The sequence below is a fragment of the Bos taurus genome, chromosome 24 (assembly GCF_002263795.3).
Source record: "Bos taurus isolate L1 Dominette 01449 registration number 42190680 breed Hereford chromosome 24, ARS-UCD2.0, whole genome shotgun sequence".
In the NCBI taxonomy this organism is placed as follows: domain Eukaryota; kingdom Metazoa; phylum Chordata; class Mammalia; order Artiodactyla; family Bovidae; genus Bos; species Bos taurus.
The window spans coordinates 25,645,073-25,659,713 of record NC_037351.1 but is presented as its reverse complement, the minus strand read 5'-3'; the positions used below and the strand labels follow the sequence as shown (position 1 = coordinate 25,659,713).

At 45.4% G+C, this 14,641-nt stretch overlaps 1 protein-coding gene across 1 annotated transcript in view; it reads left to right on the top strand.

Moving 5' to 3' along the window:
* Nucleotides 1–5,740: 5,740 nt before the first annotated feature.
* The window catches only part of DSG2 (desmoglein 2), a 51,001-nt gene continuing 42,100 nt past the window's right edge, over nucleotides 5,741–14,641 (top strand). Inside the window, exon 1 of the mRNA NM_001192172.2 lies at nucleotides 5,741–5,779. Coding sequence (NP_001179101.2) covers nucleotides 5,741–5,779 — 39 coding nt within the window. The remainder of the gene's footprint in view (nucleotides 5,780–14,641) is intronic.

The following is a 14,641-nucleotide window of genomic DNA, read 5'->3' as shown; positions in this document are numbered from 1 at the left end:
CTCTCTCCAAAGGTATGACTCATTCAGATACTGTTTCAGTAGAAATTAAGAGAAGTTCACCTAAAATAATATGTTACGGTAAATTAGCAGACAATCGTTTTGTAAAACAAGAGGTCTGTTTCCAAGGGCATACAGTAATGTTCATAATAAATATTACCTTTTAACAAAAAAAATCTTTAACCACAAATGTTCTCAGACAAGCTGGTAAGGGTTACTGTGGTCATTTAAAATATCAGGAGCAGATTCTTTCCTATTGCCTTTTTTGTAACTAAGTTTTGCTTAACTGGTTTGATAATGTTTGAACACATTTCTATATAACAAAATCTCTAAATGGGAGCTAGAGAAGGTGATAAAACTCAAACTAAGTGAAAGTGAAAGTGTTAGACGCTGAGTCACATCTAACTCCCTGCGAACCCATGGACCACAGCCCACCAGGGTCCTCAGTCCATGGAATTCTCCAGGGAAGAATACTGGAGTGGGTAGCCATTCCCTTCTCCAGGGGATCTTCCCAACCCAGGATTCCAACCTGGATCTCCTGCTTTGCAGGCAGATTCTTTACTGTCTGAGCCACCAAGGAAGTCTGAAACTCAAACTAGGTCCACTGCAAAAACAAACCAAAAAAAAAAAAAGTACAGTTCAGGCAAAACAGCTTTAAGAACACTTTTCTAAAATGCTCAGGCACCAGGGACATGATAGCTGAACAACCATTTCAACTTTCCAATTCCCTGGGCACATATAGATGTAAGTGAGTTAATTAAGTTGTTATTTATCATATTAAGAGACTTTTGATTATTTTTGTTATAAAGTTACTCCATAAAAACAATTTGCATTCATAATATCAAATCTGGGATTCAAGAATAACAATATCCTAACTTCTGCTCAGCACAGCAGTGATTCTCAATATTTCTTCTGTGTAACTTGTGCCAAATGACCTTCACAAGGTCACACCCTCCCTTGGACAAGTTCACCCTCGGGCACCGTTTGCCTTCCCCACTGGAATCAAGCCTCCTTTTCCACCCGAGGGGATGTCAAAAATACAAGTAAATAACATCATTACTAAATAACTTTGCTGCTGCTACTGCTAAGTCGCTTCAGTCGTGTCCGACTCTGTGTGACCCCATAGACGGCAGCCCTCCAGGCTCCCCTGTCCCTGGGATTCTCCAGGCAAGAACACTAGAGTGAGTGGGTTGCCGTTTCCTTCTCCAATGCATGAAAGTGAAAAGTGAAAGTGAAGTTGTGCAGTCAAGTCTGACTCTTCCTGACCCCATGGACTTTAGCCTACCAGGCTCCTCCGTCCATGGGATTTTCCAGGCAAGAGTACTGGAGTGGGGTGCCATTGCCTTCTCCAACTAAATAACTTTACATGTACTCTAATCATTTTATAACAAGTAAATCAATCACAGATTTTGGAACTTGATACTTAACAAGTCACTGCATGGTACAATAATTTAAAAAAGCATCAACAACGTTAGTTTGGAAAGTAAATCATAAAGAGTTAATTTCTTTGAATCCTTGCTTTCTCTTTAACATGGAAATTGTTATTTTTGAAATTCTGCTTCTCTCTGCTAAAGTACTTATAATCATCCATTGGACTGCTTTGAAAAGAACTTCAAAGCCAGTATTTTACATCCACCTTTTCCAAAGCCATTATATCACTTCTTTCTCACTTTTTCTTGATATGCAAGAATGTTACCTGTTCACGTTCAAATGACTGAGGTAACTGCTGAGAAACCAGTACTCTTTTCTGTCTTCTGAGGGGCTTTTTCTGGTGGGTCTTCCTTCCGAGGCTCATTAGTCTCGTTTGGGTCACCATGTCTGACACTCTCAGTAAACACTCCTGTACGGCCCATAAGCCCTACAGTTCGCATCTCACAGGCGATGGGCGCCACTTCAGTGCTGCTATTAGCAACCAAACTCTCCACCCTTCTTCCCCAGCCACTTCCTTTATCTTTCCAAGAATTCTTATAAACAAACCCTAAGGTGAAATCAAAGCTAGAGATTTATTCTGAGATGTTTTCCAGAAAATGTAGGTGGGGAGATAAAATCAACATTCCCAAGCGCCAAGCTCTGGGAATGAATGCTAGCTTTGTTCATCTCCATAGGGAAAAGGGATTTTCCATGTGGTTTATGGTTTTGCACTTTGTCCCTCCTGTAAGGAAGGGAGTCTCGAAGAAGAGGAAGAACACAGAAACACTCTCCACTGGCCTCTGAACTCTTCCAACTTGACATGGTTCAAGAAGCCTTAGCAGGCTTGTCTGGGATAAATTTGTGTGGTGGGGGGGAGGCTGTCCACGGTATTGGAGACCTTCCAGTACACCCACACCTCAGTTTGGTGAGATTTACATCCTTCCAGGAATATTAGTCTCTTCTCTTTTCATTTTACATGTACACTCTCTCTCCCATACATACACCCTTTCCTCCAAAATAACCTTGAAAATATATTTGCTATTCTTTCATTCACACATTCAACTAATATAAACTGAAGACTTACAATTGATCAAGCACTGTTTAGGTGATCTAAGTTTTGTGTGCATTAGTCACTCAGTCATGTCTGACCTGTGACCTCATGGACTGTAGCCCACCAGGCTCCTAGGTCTATGGAATTCTCCAGGCAAGAATACTGGAGTGGGTGGCCATTCCCTTCTCCAGGGGATCTTCCCCACCTAGAAATCAAACCCAGGTCTCTTGCATTGCAGGCAGATTCTTTACCATCTGAGCCACCAGAATCCATCAGTTCAGTTCAGTTCAGTTCAGTCACTCAGTCGTGTCTGACTCTTTTTGACCCCATAGACTGCAGCATGCCAGGTCTCCCTGTCCATCACCAACTCCCAGAGTCTACTCAAAAATCATGTCCACTGAGTCAGTGGTGCCATCCACCCATCTCATCTATTTGGCTGTGCTGGGTCTTAGTTGCAGCATGTCGGCTCTGTTTCCCGACCAGGGATGGAAGCCAGGCCTCCTGCATTGGGAGCAACGAGTCTCAGCCACTGGACCACCAGGGAAGTCCCCACCAGAATCCATAGCAGTTCATAGGTAAAGACCTCAGCCTTCAGGAAGTTTACATTCTAACGAATGGTGACAGATAATAAATAAGTAAATGCACAGCCTTTTAAGTTGCAATGTGCCAAGAAGAAAAATGAAGTAAGAAAGGTGGGTGGGGAGATTTGGGGGTGGGAATTATTATAATTTTTATACGGGTAGCAGAGATGTCACTGAGAAACTAATATTTGAGAAGTGAAGAGCGAGGGAGTAACCCTTGTATGTGGCTGGAACAGAACCTTCTCGAAAAAAGGAACAGAGAGGACAAGGGCTCTCAGGTGGAGCTTGCCTGGTGTATTTGTGGTGTCAGGTTATGATGTAAATGATTGATCAGGATTAGCACGCCACCCTCCCAGGAATATGCACACAGCAGTCAAGGGAGCCTTCAGCTAAGGGATTTCAGATCTTAGTGGGAAGGCGAGGCATTCTAATGGGCCATCAAGACCTTGCCGAGGTTTTCTAGACAATCCTTGTTTTGAACACACCTCAATTTAGGACTATTATAGTCTCATCACCTTGTAAAACTAGTGCATGATGTATTTTGAAAAAAATCTCTTATGATGTCGGTTCAGCACTCTACTTAGACCCCAAAACAGACAACTTTGTTTTCTCTGCTGAGTCAAGTCTTCATTTTGCCACTGTTGTGTCTCCCTCTGATTCTCTGGTCCACAAACACTGCTGACAATTTCCTGAAGGCATCTCGGTTCAGGACTTTGCACTCAAGGAGTCAGTTCTCATCTACTGACTCACAGGAGGAGCCTGCGGGGAACAGCTCAGCTACAGCCCGTGACTCACCACCTGCGGCTCTCTATCTCTTGGGCAGGGTGTTGGCATCTGTGGCTGTGCTCCCAGGGTTGATGTTGCTACAGCACAGAGCGGTGACTGTTCACCAAGGACGTGCTGGTTTCTCTTTATAGTAGCAAATCAACCCTTTATACTATTACTGCTGCTAAGTCACTTCAGTCGTGTCCGACTCTGTGTGACCCCATAGACAGCAGCCCACCAGGCTTCCCCGTCTCCCCCGTCCCTGGGATTCTCCAGGCAAGAACACTGGAGTGGGTTGCCATTTCCTTCTCCAAAATAATTATACTATTCTCCATAGTAATTATACTATTACAGGCTCTTCCAATCGGTCAGTGTCAATAATTAGCCTTTCTTAGAAGTCTCCTAACCTGGTGTATTCTAGAGCTTCTGTTTTTCAAGAAGACTTCAACTTAATATTTACACTTGCAAAAATAATCACGCTATCACTTCTAGTTGAACTCGGTGCGCTAGGAGCTAGACACTATAGCTGCTACTGTTGCTGCTAAGTCGCTTCAGTCGTGTCCGACTCTGTGCGACTCCAGAGACCACAGCCCACCAGGCTCCATCGTCCTTGGGATTCTCCAGGCAAGAACACTGGAGTGGGTTGCCATTTCCTTCTCCAATGAATGAAAGTGAAAAGTGAAATTGAAGTTGCTCAGTCATGTCCAACTCTTAGCAACCCCATGGACTGCAGCCCACCAGGCTCCTCCATCCATGGGATTTTCCAGGCAAGAGTACTGGAGTGGGGTGCCATTGCCTTCTCCAAGACACTACAGATTGCATCATAAAGATTTTTCTGATTTAATCTTCACAGCAGCCCTGTTTGCTGGAGCCTCAGTAGCCAAGCCGTGTCCAACTCTTGCGACCTCATGGGCTGTAGCCCGCCAGGGTCCTCTGTCCATGAGATTTTCCAAGTAAGAATACTGGAGTGGGTTGCCATTTCCTTCTCCAGGGGTATCTTCTCAACCCAGGGATCAAACCCGTGGCTCCTGCATTGCAGGCAGATTCTTTACCAACTAAACTATGAGGGAAGCCCCCTCTGTAGGGTGGGTGGTATCTATTCCATTTGACAGGTCGGGAAACTGAGGCACAGAAAGGTCATCCATGTCACACAGCTAAATAACTGTGGGTTAGAGGATCCTGACTCCTAGTAACGCTTTGTGATTTTGTAAATACAGCGAAGAGTGTGACTTTCCCTTAACCTTTCTAGACTTTTCTCCCAGTCGAGGTTAGTTAACAAGGGGTCCAAAAACAAAAAACAAAAAACACCGTTCCTTGGGATCCTTTGTGATTCTTCTAATAACTGTTTCTCCCTGAGTCAGACAAGCGGCAAACCTGTGGGAAGGGGCCGTGGGAAGGAGGTGAGAAGCCTTCACGGAGACCACCACCGGAATCCGGCTCCAGAACCTTCGCTCCCGGACAGCTGGCCCGTACAGCAGGCCGCGCGGAGGACGCGGGGAGGACACGGGTCCTCGCGTCGCTCGTCCTTCTCCTCGGCGCCACCTGGGCCCCGCGCGCGGCCACCCAGCGCACGGTCACCACGGCGGCCCGGGGCGCAGACAGCCGGCCGCCCTCGGCGGAGAGGGGCTCGGGGAGGGGAGGCGGCGGGGCGGGGCCGGTCATTCGGAGTTCCCAGCCCGCGGCCGTCATGGCTCCAGGTGCGCGTGCGGCGCGGGGCGGGCGTCCCCCGGGCGCCTCCCTCCTCCGCGCCATTCCCACCTCGGCCCGAGCCGCTCGGTCTGGCTCCGGGCTCCATTTTCTCGCGGAGGCCACACCTGGAGCCGCCCCTCTGGGCAGGGCCGTGCGGCCGCCGCCGGGGAGGGGACCCTCGGGGCGGGGGCGCCGGGGAGGAGCCGGCGCGCGCGCGGGGACGCGGGGAGCCGGCGGCGGAGGCGCGATGGCGCGGGGCGTGGAGGGCGCGCTGCTGCTTCTCCTGGTAAGTGCGGGGAGCCGGCGGCACGGAGCCCAGGGCAAGCCGGGGCGGCGACCGGCGCCCGGTGCGCGCTTCGACCTGCCCGCTTCCGCTGGGGGAGGGCCGGCCCGCCCGGCGATCCCTCTTTGTGCCCCGAGGTGGGAGAGGGCCGGGCAGGCGGCCGCGAGCGGGGACCCTGCTACTCCGCTGGGGCCGAGCGGCCGGTGGGAACCCGGCTGCAGTTCCGTTTCTCTTGCGGTCGCACACGGGCCCCAGCGCGTTTCTGGATCTGCGATCTGCGGGTGCAGGGAGCCCTGAGGCGGGAACACCTTTCCTGGATTCCCGGGCTTTGTCCCGAGTCTCCTCCGACGGCAACATGGAGGCAGCGGCCGCGCCTACCTCCCCGGGCTCCCGCCGCTCGAGCGCGGGAATGACCTGGGGAACACACCTGTATTCTGAGACTGCAGACAGGGGCCCCAGAGAGTTCCTCTGATGTACTCTACAAAGTTTAATTTTTTTTCTTAAAGCCACGTTACACTTCAGATCACCCACCTATAGCTAGAACTTAAAGTTCACAAAGTTGATGTTATAAAACATCGCCTAAGGTAATGAACATAGGTAATCGTTTTAAGGTTTCTTTTTTCACTTTAAAATATTACAGAAAGTCGACGTGCAGCGCAACAGTCAAATGGGGTTTTCGGAGGTTATTAAACTGGCAAACAGTGTTAGCTCTCTAGATCTGCATTTCTTATGCTTTACTTCTATACTCTGATTGGTTTTTTAAATACATTTGTTTTCTGTTTGTTGAGGTAATTGCGCATAAAGGGTTTGGCTTCTCTGGTGGCTTAAACGGTAAAGAATCCGCCTGCGATTCAGGAGACCCTGGTCAGAAAGATCCCGTGGAGGAGGGCATGGCAATCCACTCCAGTATTGCCTAGCGAATCCCGTAGATAGCGGAGCCTGGCGGACTGCAGTCCATGGGGTCGCAAAGAGTCGGACAGGACTGGGGATGTACTTGACTCTGGAAGAGGCTTGCCAAATGGGTGTCGATAAAGTGACAGTTATCCTCCTAATATAGGTTTGCCTTCACCTTCCAGAGACTTAAATGTGTGTTCAGAGAGATTAGGTACAAAACCATATTCTGTTTTCTTATATAATGGTAAAAATTAAAAAATACAAGTACATTCTCCATATTAAAAGTTCTAACTTCCAAAAGATTGCCTTCTCTCTATCCCAGAATTACAATGAAGGAAGGACATTTTTCCCCCTGTGGATTTTATATGTATATATTCATGTAAAATCGGACACAATTCAGAGAGTGAACAACAGCAGCACACATTTATCATGTAAGAAAAACATGGCTAATACAATCTAGGAATTTCAGTGAATTCTCACTTGTGAGCTGTTTAGGACCTGCAGATCTTTGTCACACCAGTTAATTTTCCTGCTTTTTATTTCATTTTGCCCAAGTTATTGAGGTCGTTGAGGTGATGTTCAATTCAAGTTTATTTTGTTAGTAAAACTCTTCAAAGATAATTTGCAGTTTCCTTTCTGGCCTGCAGAATAACAGAGCAACTAGTTCCCTCCTCATGGTATTTCCTAGCTAAAGGAGATTATCACGCTAGCATAGCACCTGGCTCAGTTTGAAGTTTAAATATTAAATCCTAGAAAAGAAATTGCCTTTATTCTCAAGTGGTATAACAAGCAGACCAATCAAAGTACATTTACAGAGAAATAGGTACATACCTTCGGTATATTTTTTACTCTAGCAATTCAGTATTTTTTGTTTACTGGGCATGAACTGACTGCCTCTTTAAAAAAGTGATTATAACTAATTGAATAAGCAAAACTCTTGGACAGTTCTTTGTATTTTCTGTAGTACTTTAAATGATACAAATTTGAGTATGTTTATTTTTGATCAAAGAACAGTGTGCAGTTCAGCATTTTGCCCCTGATGTGTTTGAAGTTGGAATTATAGATTTCAGGGAAGAATATTTGTAAAGCATTTATTCCAACAGAAGTAGTTCTCCAGGACATGGGTCTTTTATGGAAGAGAATATAAATTGTAGTGTCTGTGGGTCAGAGTTCAGTTGCAGATCACAGAATTCACTCATTAAAGCAGGAAGGGCATTGTGTCCATTGCATCCGTGTGACAAAGACTGAGGAAACACTCCATTTTGAGCTATCAGTAATGGCTTCAAAGCCATCCAGCCAAGCCCAAGCACTTAGGGAACTGCTGCCTCTCCCGTGATTAGGAACCCACACTTGCCACCCCACAATGTGAAAACAGACAAATCGGGGTGTTACTTCTGTTGCCAGCTCCAGAACCGTGCCACGTTTGCTAGGATGTATAACACCGATATGTCCTGGGACCCTACATCTTGGCACTCAGGAATCTAATATGGATTTTACTAGATGGACCCTAGAGCTAGAGAAAGATGACTGCAAAGACCCAGCTCCATCCACATCTGTGCTTGCCAGCAAGAAGAGCAGACACACGGCTTCTGCTTCACTTCCTTCTTTCAAATCTCATGTAAATGCTGATTGTTAATGCTAAATCATACGCTGAACCTTAGCTGCTGAGTCTGTAATATGTGGTCTCTAACTTTCTTCTGAAGTTCCGAGAGACAAACCAGAAGCAAGATGCTGAGTGGCACTCACAGACCTAGCACACAAATAGAGCCAACTCTGTCAGATGGGAAATAGAAGCAATTTTGTAAATAAAGTCAGAGAAGCTTTGCTTTCCATGAGTTCTTTCCATGGGATCTACCGACTCCCAGATGGTCCATGGATAGAATTCAGTAGGTCCTTAGACATGGCTGGGAATAAATTCCATGTCCAGTCTCACTAATATCTAACTGAAATTTAGTATTCCTTTAAATTATGAATGTAGGAAAGACACTGCAATAGCATAGCCATAGCATAGCTTTAGGGCTTTCCTGGTGGCTCAGTGGTAAAGAATGTGCCTGCCAATGCAGGAAAGGCGGGTTTGATCCCTGGGTTGGGAAGATCCCCTGAAGAAGGAAATGACAACCCACTCCAGTATTCTTGCCTGGGAAATCCCATGGACAGAGGAGCCTGGTGACCTATAGTCCATGGGGTTGAAAGAGTCAGAAATAATTTAGCGACTAAATAACAGCAACAATTATATCAGGACTCAGGCTAATGACCTCAACTTGGTTAAATCTGCAAAGACCTTGTTTCCAAATAAAGTCACATTCTGATGTACTGGGGTTAAGACTTCAATATATCTTTTAAGAGATATAATTTAACTCAGGTAGATGTGACTACTTATAAATTATCAGTAACACTGGAGTTGTGCTTCAGATTCTAATATGCAAGTGGATGACAGATTTTAGAAGAAGTTAAAATCTAAGTGAGATGGTAAGTATTGAAGCTTATAAGAGTAAATTATCATATCCAGGGACTTTTAGAAATGTATGATTTCACATCTGTTTTTGTTGCTAAAAATAAATGGGAATTGGCAACTCTTTAACAGAAATGTTCTTTAGTTATAAAATTAGGGGAAAGTACTTTGCAAAAAGACATGATAATTGAGTTTAAAGTCTTCCTGATCATTAGAAATATCTGATGGGATAAATTAAAATCCCCAAGGCTAAAGTCCAGAAATATATATCGCTAGAAAATGTCACTTACTTGTATCTGAGTTTTTGTGACCTCATGGACTGTAGCCTGCCAGGCTCTTCTGTTCATGGGATTTTTCAGGCAAGAATACTAGAGTGGGTTGCCATTTCCTCCTCCAGGGGACCTTCCTGACCCAGGGTTCAAACCCAGGTTTCCTGCATTGCAGGTAGGTTCTTTACTGTCTAAGCCATCAGGGAAGCCCTTAGAAACTTTCCAGTTAATTTAATTATCAGACAGGTATAAGAGTGAGAATTACCAGTCTAAATTTTGCAAAATATTTTATTGATCAGTGATGCATACAAATATTTATATGGAAAAGAAATTACACATTGAATAAGGGTTTGTATTTTTAAAACTGCCAAATTGCAGTAAAAATCAGAGACCTTAATTAAAATTATAAATGTGCTTTAGATCAATTTTAATATTTCTTAATAAACAGCAGCAACAACAAAAAATACAGCTGTTTCTATCTTTCAGTGTGCCAAAGATTTTAACAGCTGATAACACTTTTCAAACATATAGCCCAAATATGAGGGAAGATTATTTTCTTAGTTAAGTTTATCTTAAAGTTTCAGATGTATACCACATATGACATTGCACTATTTTGTTGATTTCAAATCATTTTTTAAATTTTTTGAGATTTTTATCATATGTAAAGCTTAGTGATTGGAGTTACAGAAGCTGGAACATCAAGATTTTTACCATAGTCTAATGGTAAAATGAACAATGCCCTCAAGAAAATAAACTAGCTAAGAACTAACCACAGATGACCACAGTTGAGCCACTCCCTGCTCAATCTAGACAATGTATCAGATGTTGGGAGACAATGAAAACTCCAGAAGTGCTCTGCCCTCATGATGCTTACAGTCTGGTAAAAAAGTAAATGGCAAAATCCCAGGCGGGTGATGCTAAAGAGTAATGATAAAAGAACACGTGGTGCCATGGAACCTACCGAAGGGGCTCCAGCACTGAGTGTCCAGCAAAGACCTGAGAGTAATTACAAATTATTAAGATGATACAAAAGAAGGGGGAAGACGCTTCTAGTAGAGAGAAGAGCATATGCCTTTGCCTGAAGACAAGGGTGCATGGTTTCTTGAACGGAGTCCATGTAGCTGGAACACAGCATGCAGGACAGAAGGACATGCAGAAAGATGAGCCTGCAGCCTTCTTGGTACCAAGGAAGCCTCAAAAGATTTATTGACAAGTGAGCGTTTTTAGGGAGGTGTTCAAATCATTAAGAAAATGAAAAGATGAATGTTAGTTAGTTGGTTATGAAAGGGTGGAGAAAGAAGAGATTGTAGTTGACTCATTTAATAATGAGGCAAAAATAATTTTGCCTCATTATTAAAAAAAAGATCTTTCAGAATTTTGGATGCTGTGATCTAAGGGTGGCAGAAAAGCCCAAACAGTACAGTGGAAGGAGTGTGCAGCGTGGCAGGAGGCTTGGTTTGGGAACAAGGGACTTCCCAGGTGGCACAGTGACAAAGAATCTGCCTGCTGATGCAGCAAACACAGGAGACACAGGTTTGATCCCTGGATCAGGAAGATCTCCTGGAGAAGGAAATGGCAGCCCACTCCAGTATTCTTGCCTGGAATATCCCATGAACAGAGGAGCCTGATGGGCACAGAATGCTTCTGGTATTTACTACTCCAAAGGCAGGATGCTAAACTTCAAGCAATCCACAGAACCTTCAAGAAAAAAATTAGCCACTCAAAAAGATTTTCCCTATCAGAAATGCCAGTAGCTCCCCCAGTGAGAAATGGTGATAGATTGTGAGAGATTCTCATTAGGGATTCATCTTACCTCTTTTTAAAATGCAAATATCCTCTAGGCTGATTAAGCCTTGATACATTCATTTACTCATCAGGTATTATTGGGCACCTACCTACTGTGTGCCAAACACTTCCCTAGGTCTTGTCTCAAAATCACACCTTCATGGGAATGCTTTTCATCAGTCCAGCAGGTGCTGCCTGGCTGATGGGAAAATGAGAAGGGAGATTTGGGTGGAGACGAGAAGTGGTAGGTCCAATTTTCCCTATTCTAAAATATCTCCATCCTGCTATTCTTCCAAGTTCCCTACGATACAAACTAAATCAACTGAAATAAATGGCCCATAAACTGCCTCGTGTTAGAGATCCAGTCTCCTTAGACCCCAAGAGTGCTAATTGGGAAATGGCACCAGTGGCCCGGCTCAGTCATCTTTTTTTTTTCTTATTTTTTTAAAATTTATTTTTAATTGGAGGATAATTGCTTCACAGTGTTGTGTTGCTTTCTGCCATACAACAGCATATAAGTATATCAGCCATAAGGATACATCTGTCCCCTCCGTCTTGGACCTCCCTCTCACCCCCTCTAGGTTGTCACAGAGCACCAGGTTGAGTCCCTGTGTTATACAGAAACCCTCTATTAGCTCTTTTGCATATGGTAATGTATGTTTCTTTGCTACTCAGTTCCACCCTCTCATTCCCTCATGAGGTCTGCAAACCCATTCTCTTTGTCTGTGTCTCTATTTCTGCCCCGCAAATGGGTTCTTCAGTCCCATTTGTCTAGATTCCACATATATACACTAATATACAATATTTGGTTTTCTCTTTCTGACTTCACTCTGTATAACAGGCTCCCAACCAATCAGCTCTTCTTTCAATTTCCTCCTTCGTTTGCATAGTACTCTGCCGGGGGTCTGTTCACCTCAGGGAGGCTGTCCTGGTTTTCCAACCCAGCACCGAAGGACATGCTGGACCCACGTCTCCAGAAGATACAGGTGGGAGGCGGCGCGTGGGTGGCGGCAGCAGTGGCTGGAGCGGTGCCCTCTGGGGACCCTGCGCGTGACCCCTGCCTCGCTGTGAACTGCAGCACCATACTGTCCACTGTCTGCTGTCACCTCCCTACTCAAAGGATTTCCTCAGGATGCTGCCGTAGCATCTCTGAGAACTGCATCCTTCTAGCTACTCACACTCAAAATGTTGACACCATCTGCCGCCTTCTCCTATCCTCGACACGCAGGGCATTGCCAGGGGTTCACGTGGTCCCCATAAAGACTCTCACCCCACCCATCCATCTGGGCGCCATGACGCTATTCCCGGTCCTCACCGCATCTCCCTTGGCTTACTACCTTAACCCTCAAACCGTCTCCTGGCTCCCGCCCTTCAGTACTGCCAAAAAAATCTCCTCGAAGCTCTGAAGGCATAGAATCCCTCCTTGGAAGTTCATCCTTATAGGATCTGTGAAGATCCTTAGCACAAGGCTTTGTCCTTATTTTCTGCTCATATGGTCTGGGTGTCAGAATCCACCCCTCCTTGTTCTGACACCTGCATTTCTTAAAGCAGATTGTTTCCTTCCACCTCCCATCTGCTCCCTCCCCTAAACCTCTCCCAGATTCTCTAGAGGAGATACTTTCTGCCTTTTCTGAGCTCCCCAGAACTGTTTTTGCAGCTGTTATTCACACAATGAAGTTATTCTACCTCTTACAGTAATGTTGGAGAAGGAAATGGCAACCCACTCCAGTATTCTTGCCTGGGACATCCCAGGGACAGAGGAGCCTGGCAGGCAACAGTCCACGGGGTCACAAAGCAACTAAACAACAACAACAACCTCTTGTAGTAATGTGTGTGTATTAGTCGCTCAGTCGTGTCCACCTCTTTGCGACCCTGTGGACTGTAGCCCCCCAGGTTCCTCTGTCCCTGATATTCTCCAGGCAAGAATACTGGAGTGGGTAACCATTCCCTTCTCCAGGGGATCATCCTGAGTCAGGGATCCATCCCCAGTCTCCTCCATTGCAGGCAGATTCTTTACCATCTCAGCCACTGCTGCTGCTAAGTCATGTCAGTCGTGTCCGACTATGTGCGACCCCATAGACAGCAGCCCACCAGGCTCCCCCGTCCCTGGGATTCTCCAGGCAAGAACACTGGAGTGGGTTGCCATTTCTTTCTCCAATGCATAAAAGTGAAAAGTGAAAGGGAAGTCGCTCAATCGCGTCTGACTCTTCGCTACCCGATGGACTGCAGCCTCCCAGGCTTCTCCGTCCATGGGAGTTTCCAGGCAAGAGTACTGGAGTGGGTCGCCAGTGCCCTCTCCAATCTCAGCCACTAGGGAAACCCTATGTCCGCTTTATCTCTCCTGACAAACTGAACCTCTTTGAAATAGAATCAGTGTACCATTTATCTATAAACTAGCTCAATGCCTTGGACACAGAACAATCCTTTAAAAACCTAAGAGTTAATGTATCTTTCTATGTTTGGAAAAAGTTGGAATCATAATCTGAATTTCGTTTGTTTAGAAGAAATCTTTAATGTCTGGATGGAGTGAGGGGTAAATTTTTGTTCGACTTGAACACGTTCAGCAGTTCCTAGCTGTGCTTCCACTGTGTGCCAACCTGCCTTCTAGATGCTTGTGAACAGCCCCACGGTCATGGAGCCTACAGTAGGGGAAAGGCAGGTGTAGGGAAAGCAATTCGACGTTTCTGGAGCAGCCACTGTGTGCCTTTTCATACTGAACACAGGGTGCTCCGAAAATGTCAGATTCTTTTCGGACAAGATGGTTAGATGGCATCACCGACTCAATGCACATGAGTTTGAGCAAGCTCTGGGAGATGGTGAAAGACGGGAGCCTGGCGTGCTGCAGTCCATGGGGGCACAGAGTCGGACACGACTTAGCGATTGAACACCACCACCACCACCATGTGTCAGTAGCTAGATTTGGTGATTGTTGTTAATGCATGAAGCTGGGGAGAGCCCAGGTACCCCCGACACCGAACGCCTCTCTGTCAATCCAAAGGCGAGACCACCACCTCCAAAATAAGCAGTTTCCTATAGTCAGTCATATGAAAGACCTGAATTATGGAATTACATAATTGGTTTAGTTTCATTACAAGATAGAATCATTCAAGAAAGGGGGAAAAAAGGAGAAACGTACATTGAAATTTGCCTAATTTCACTGTCCTGCAGAAGTATTCTCACAGCTTTCTAAAACCATTGCTTTTCACTGTTGGGTTTTGCCAGTTTGCTTATTTGAAGTCAATTGAAAAGCCTGTTTTCCACTTTGGACCTTGGAAACAGTTGTTGAGCAGTTTTTGGCAATTCCTGCAGTTCGACTTACTGACAGAGCAGTGCCATCTAGTGATGTAAAAGGAAAACTTGAAGTTCTTGGTTTTCTTAAGCTTCTGTGCAGGAGGGGTCGGGGGAATCTGGTTTTCTCCATTCTATTTTTTAGTGTCATTTTCAGGAGTACATTGCAGCCTAAAG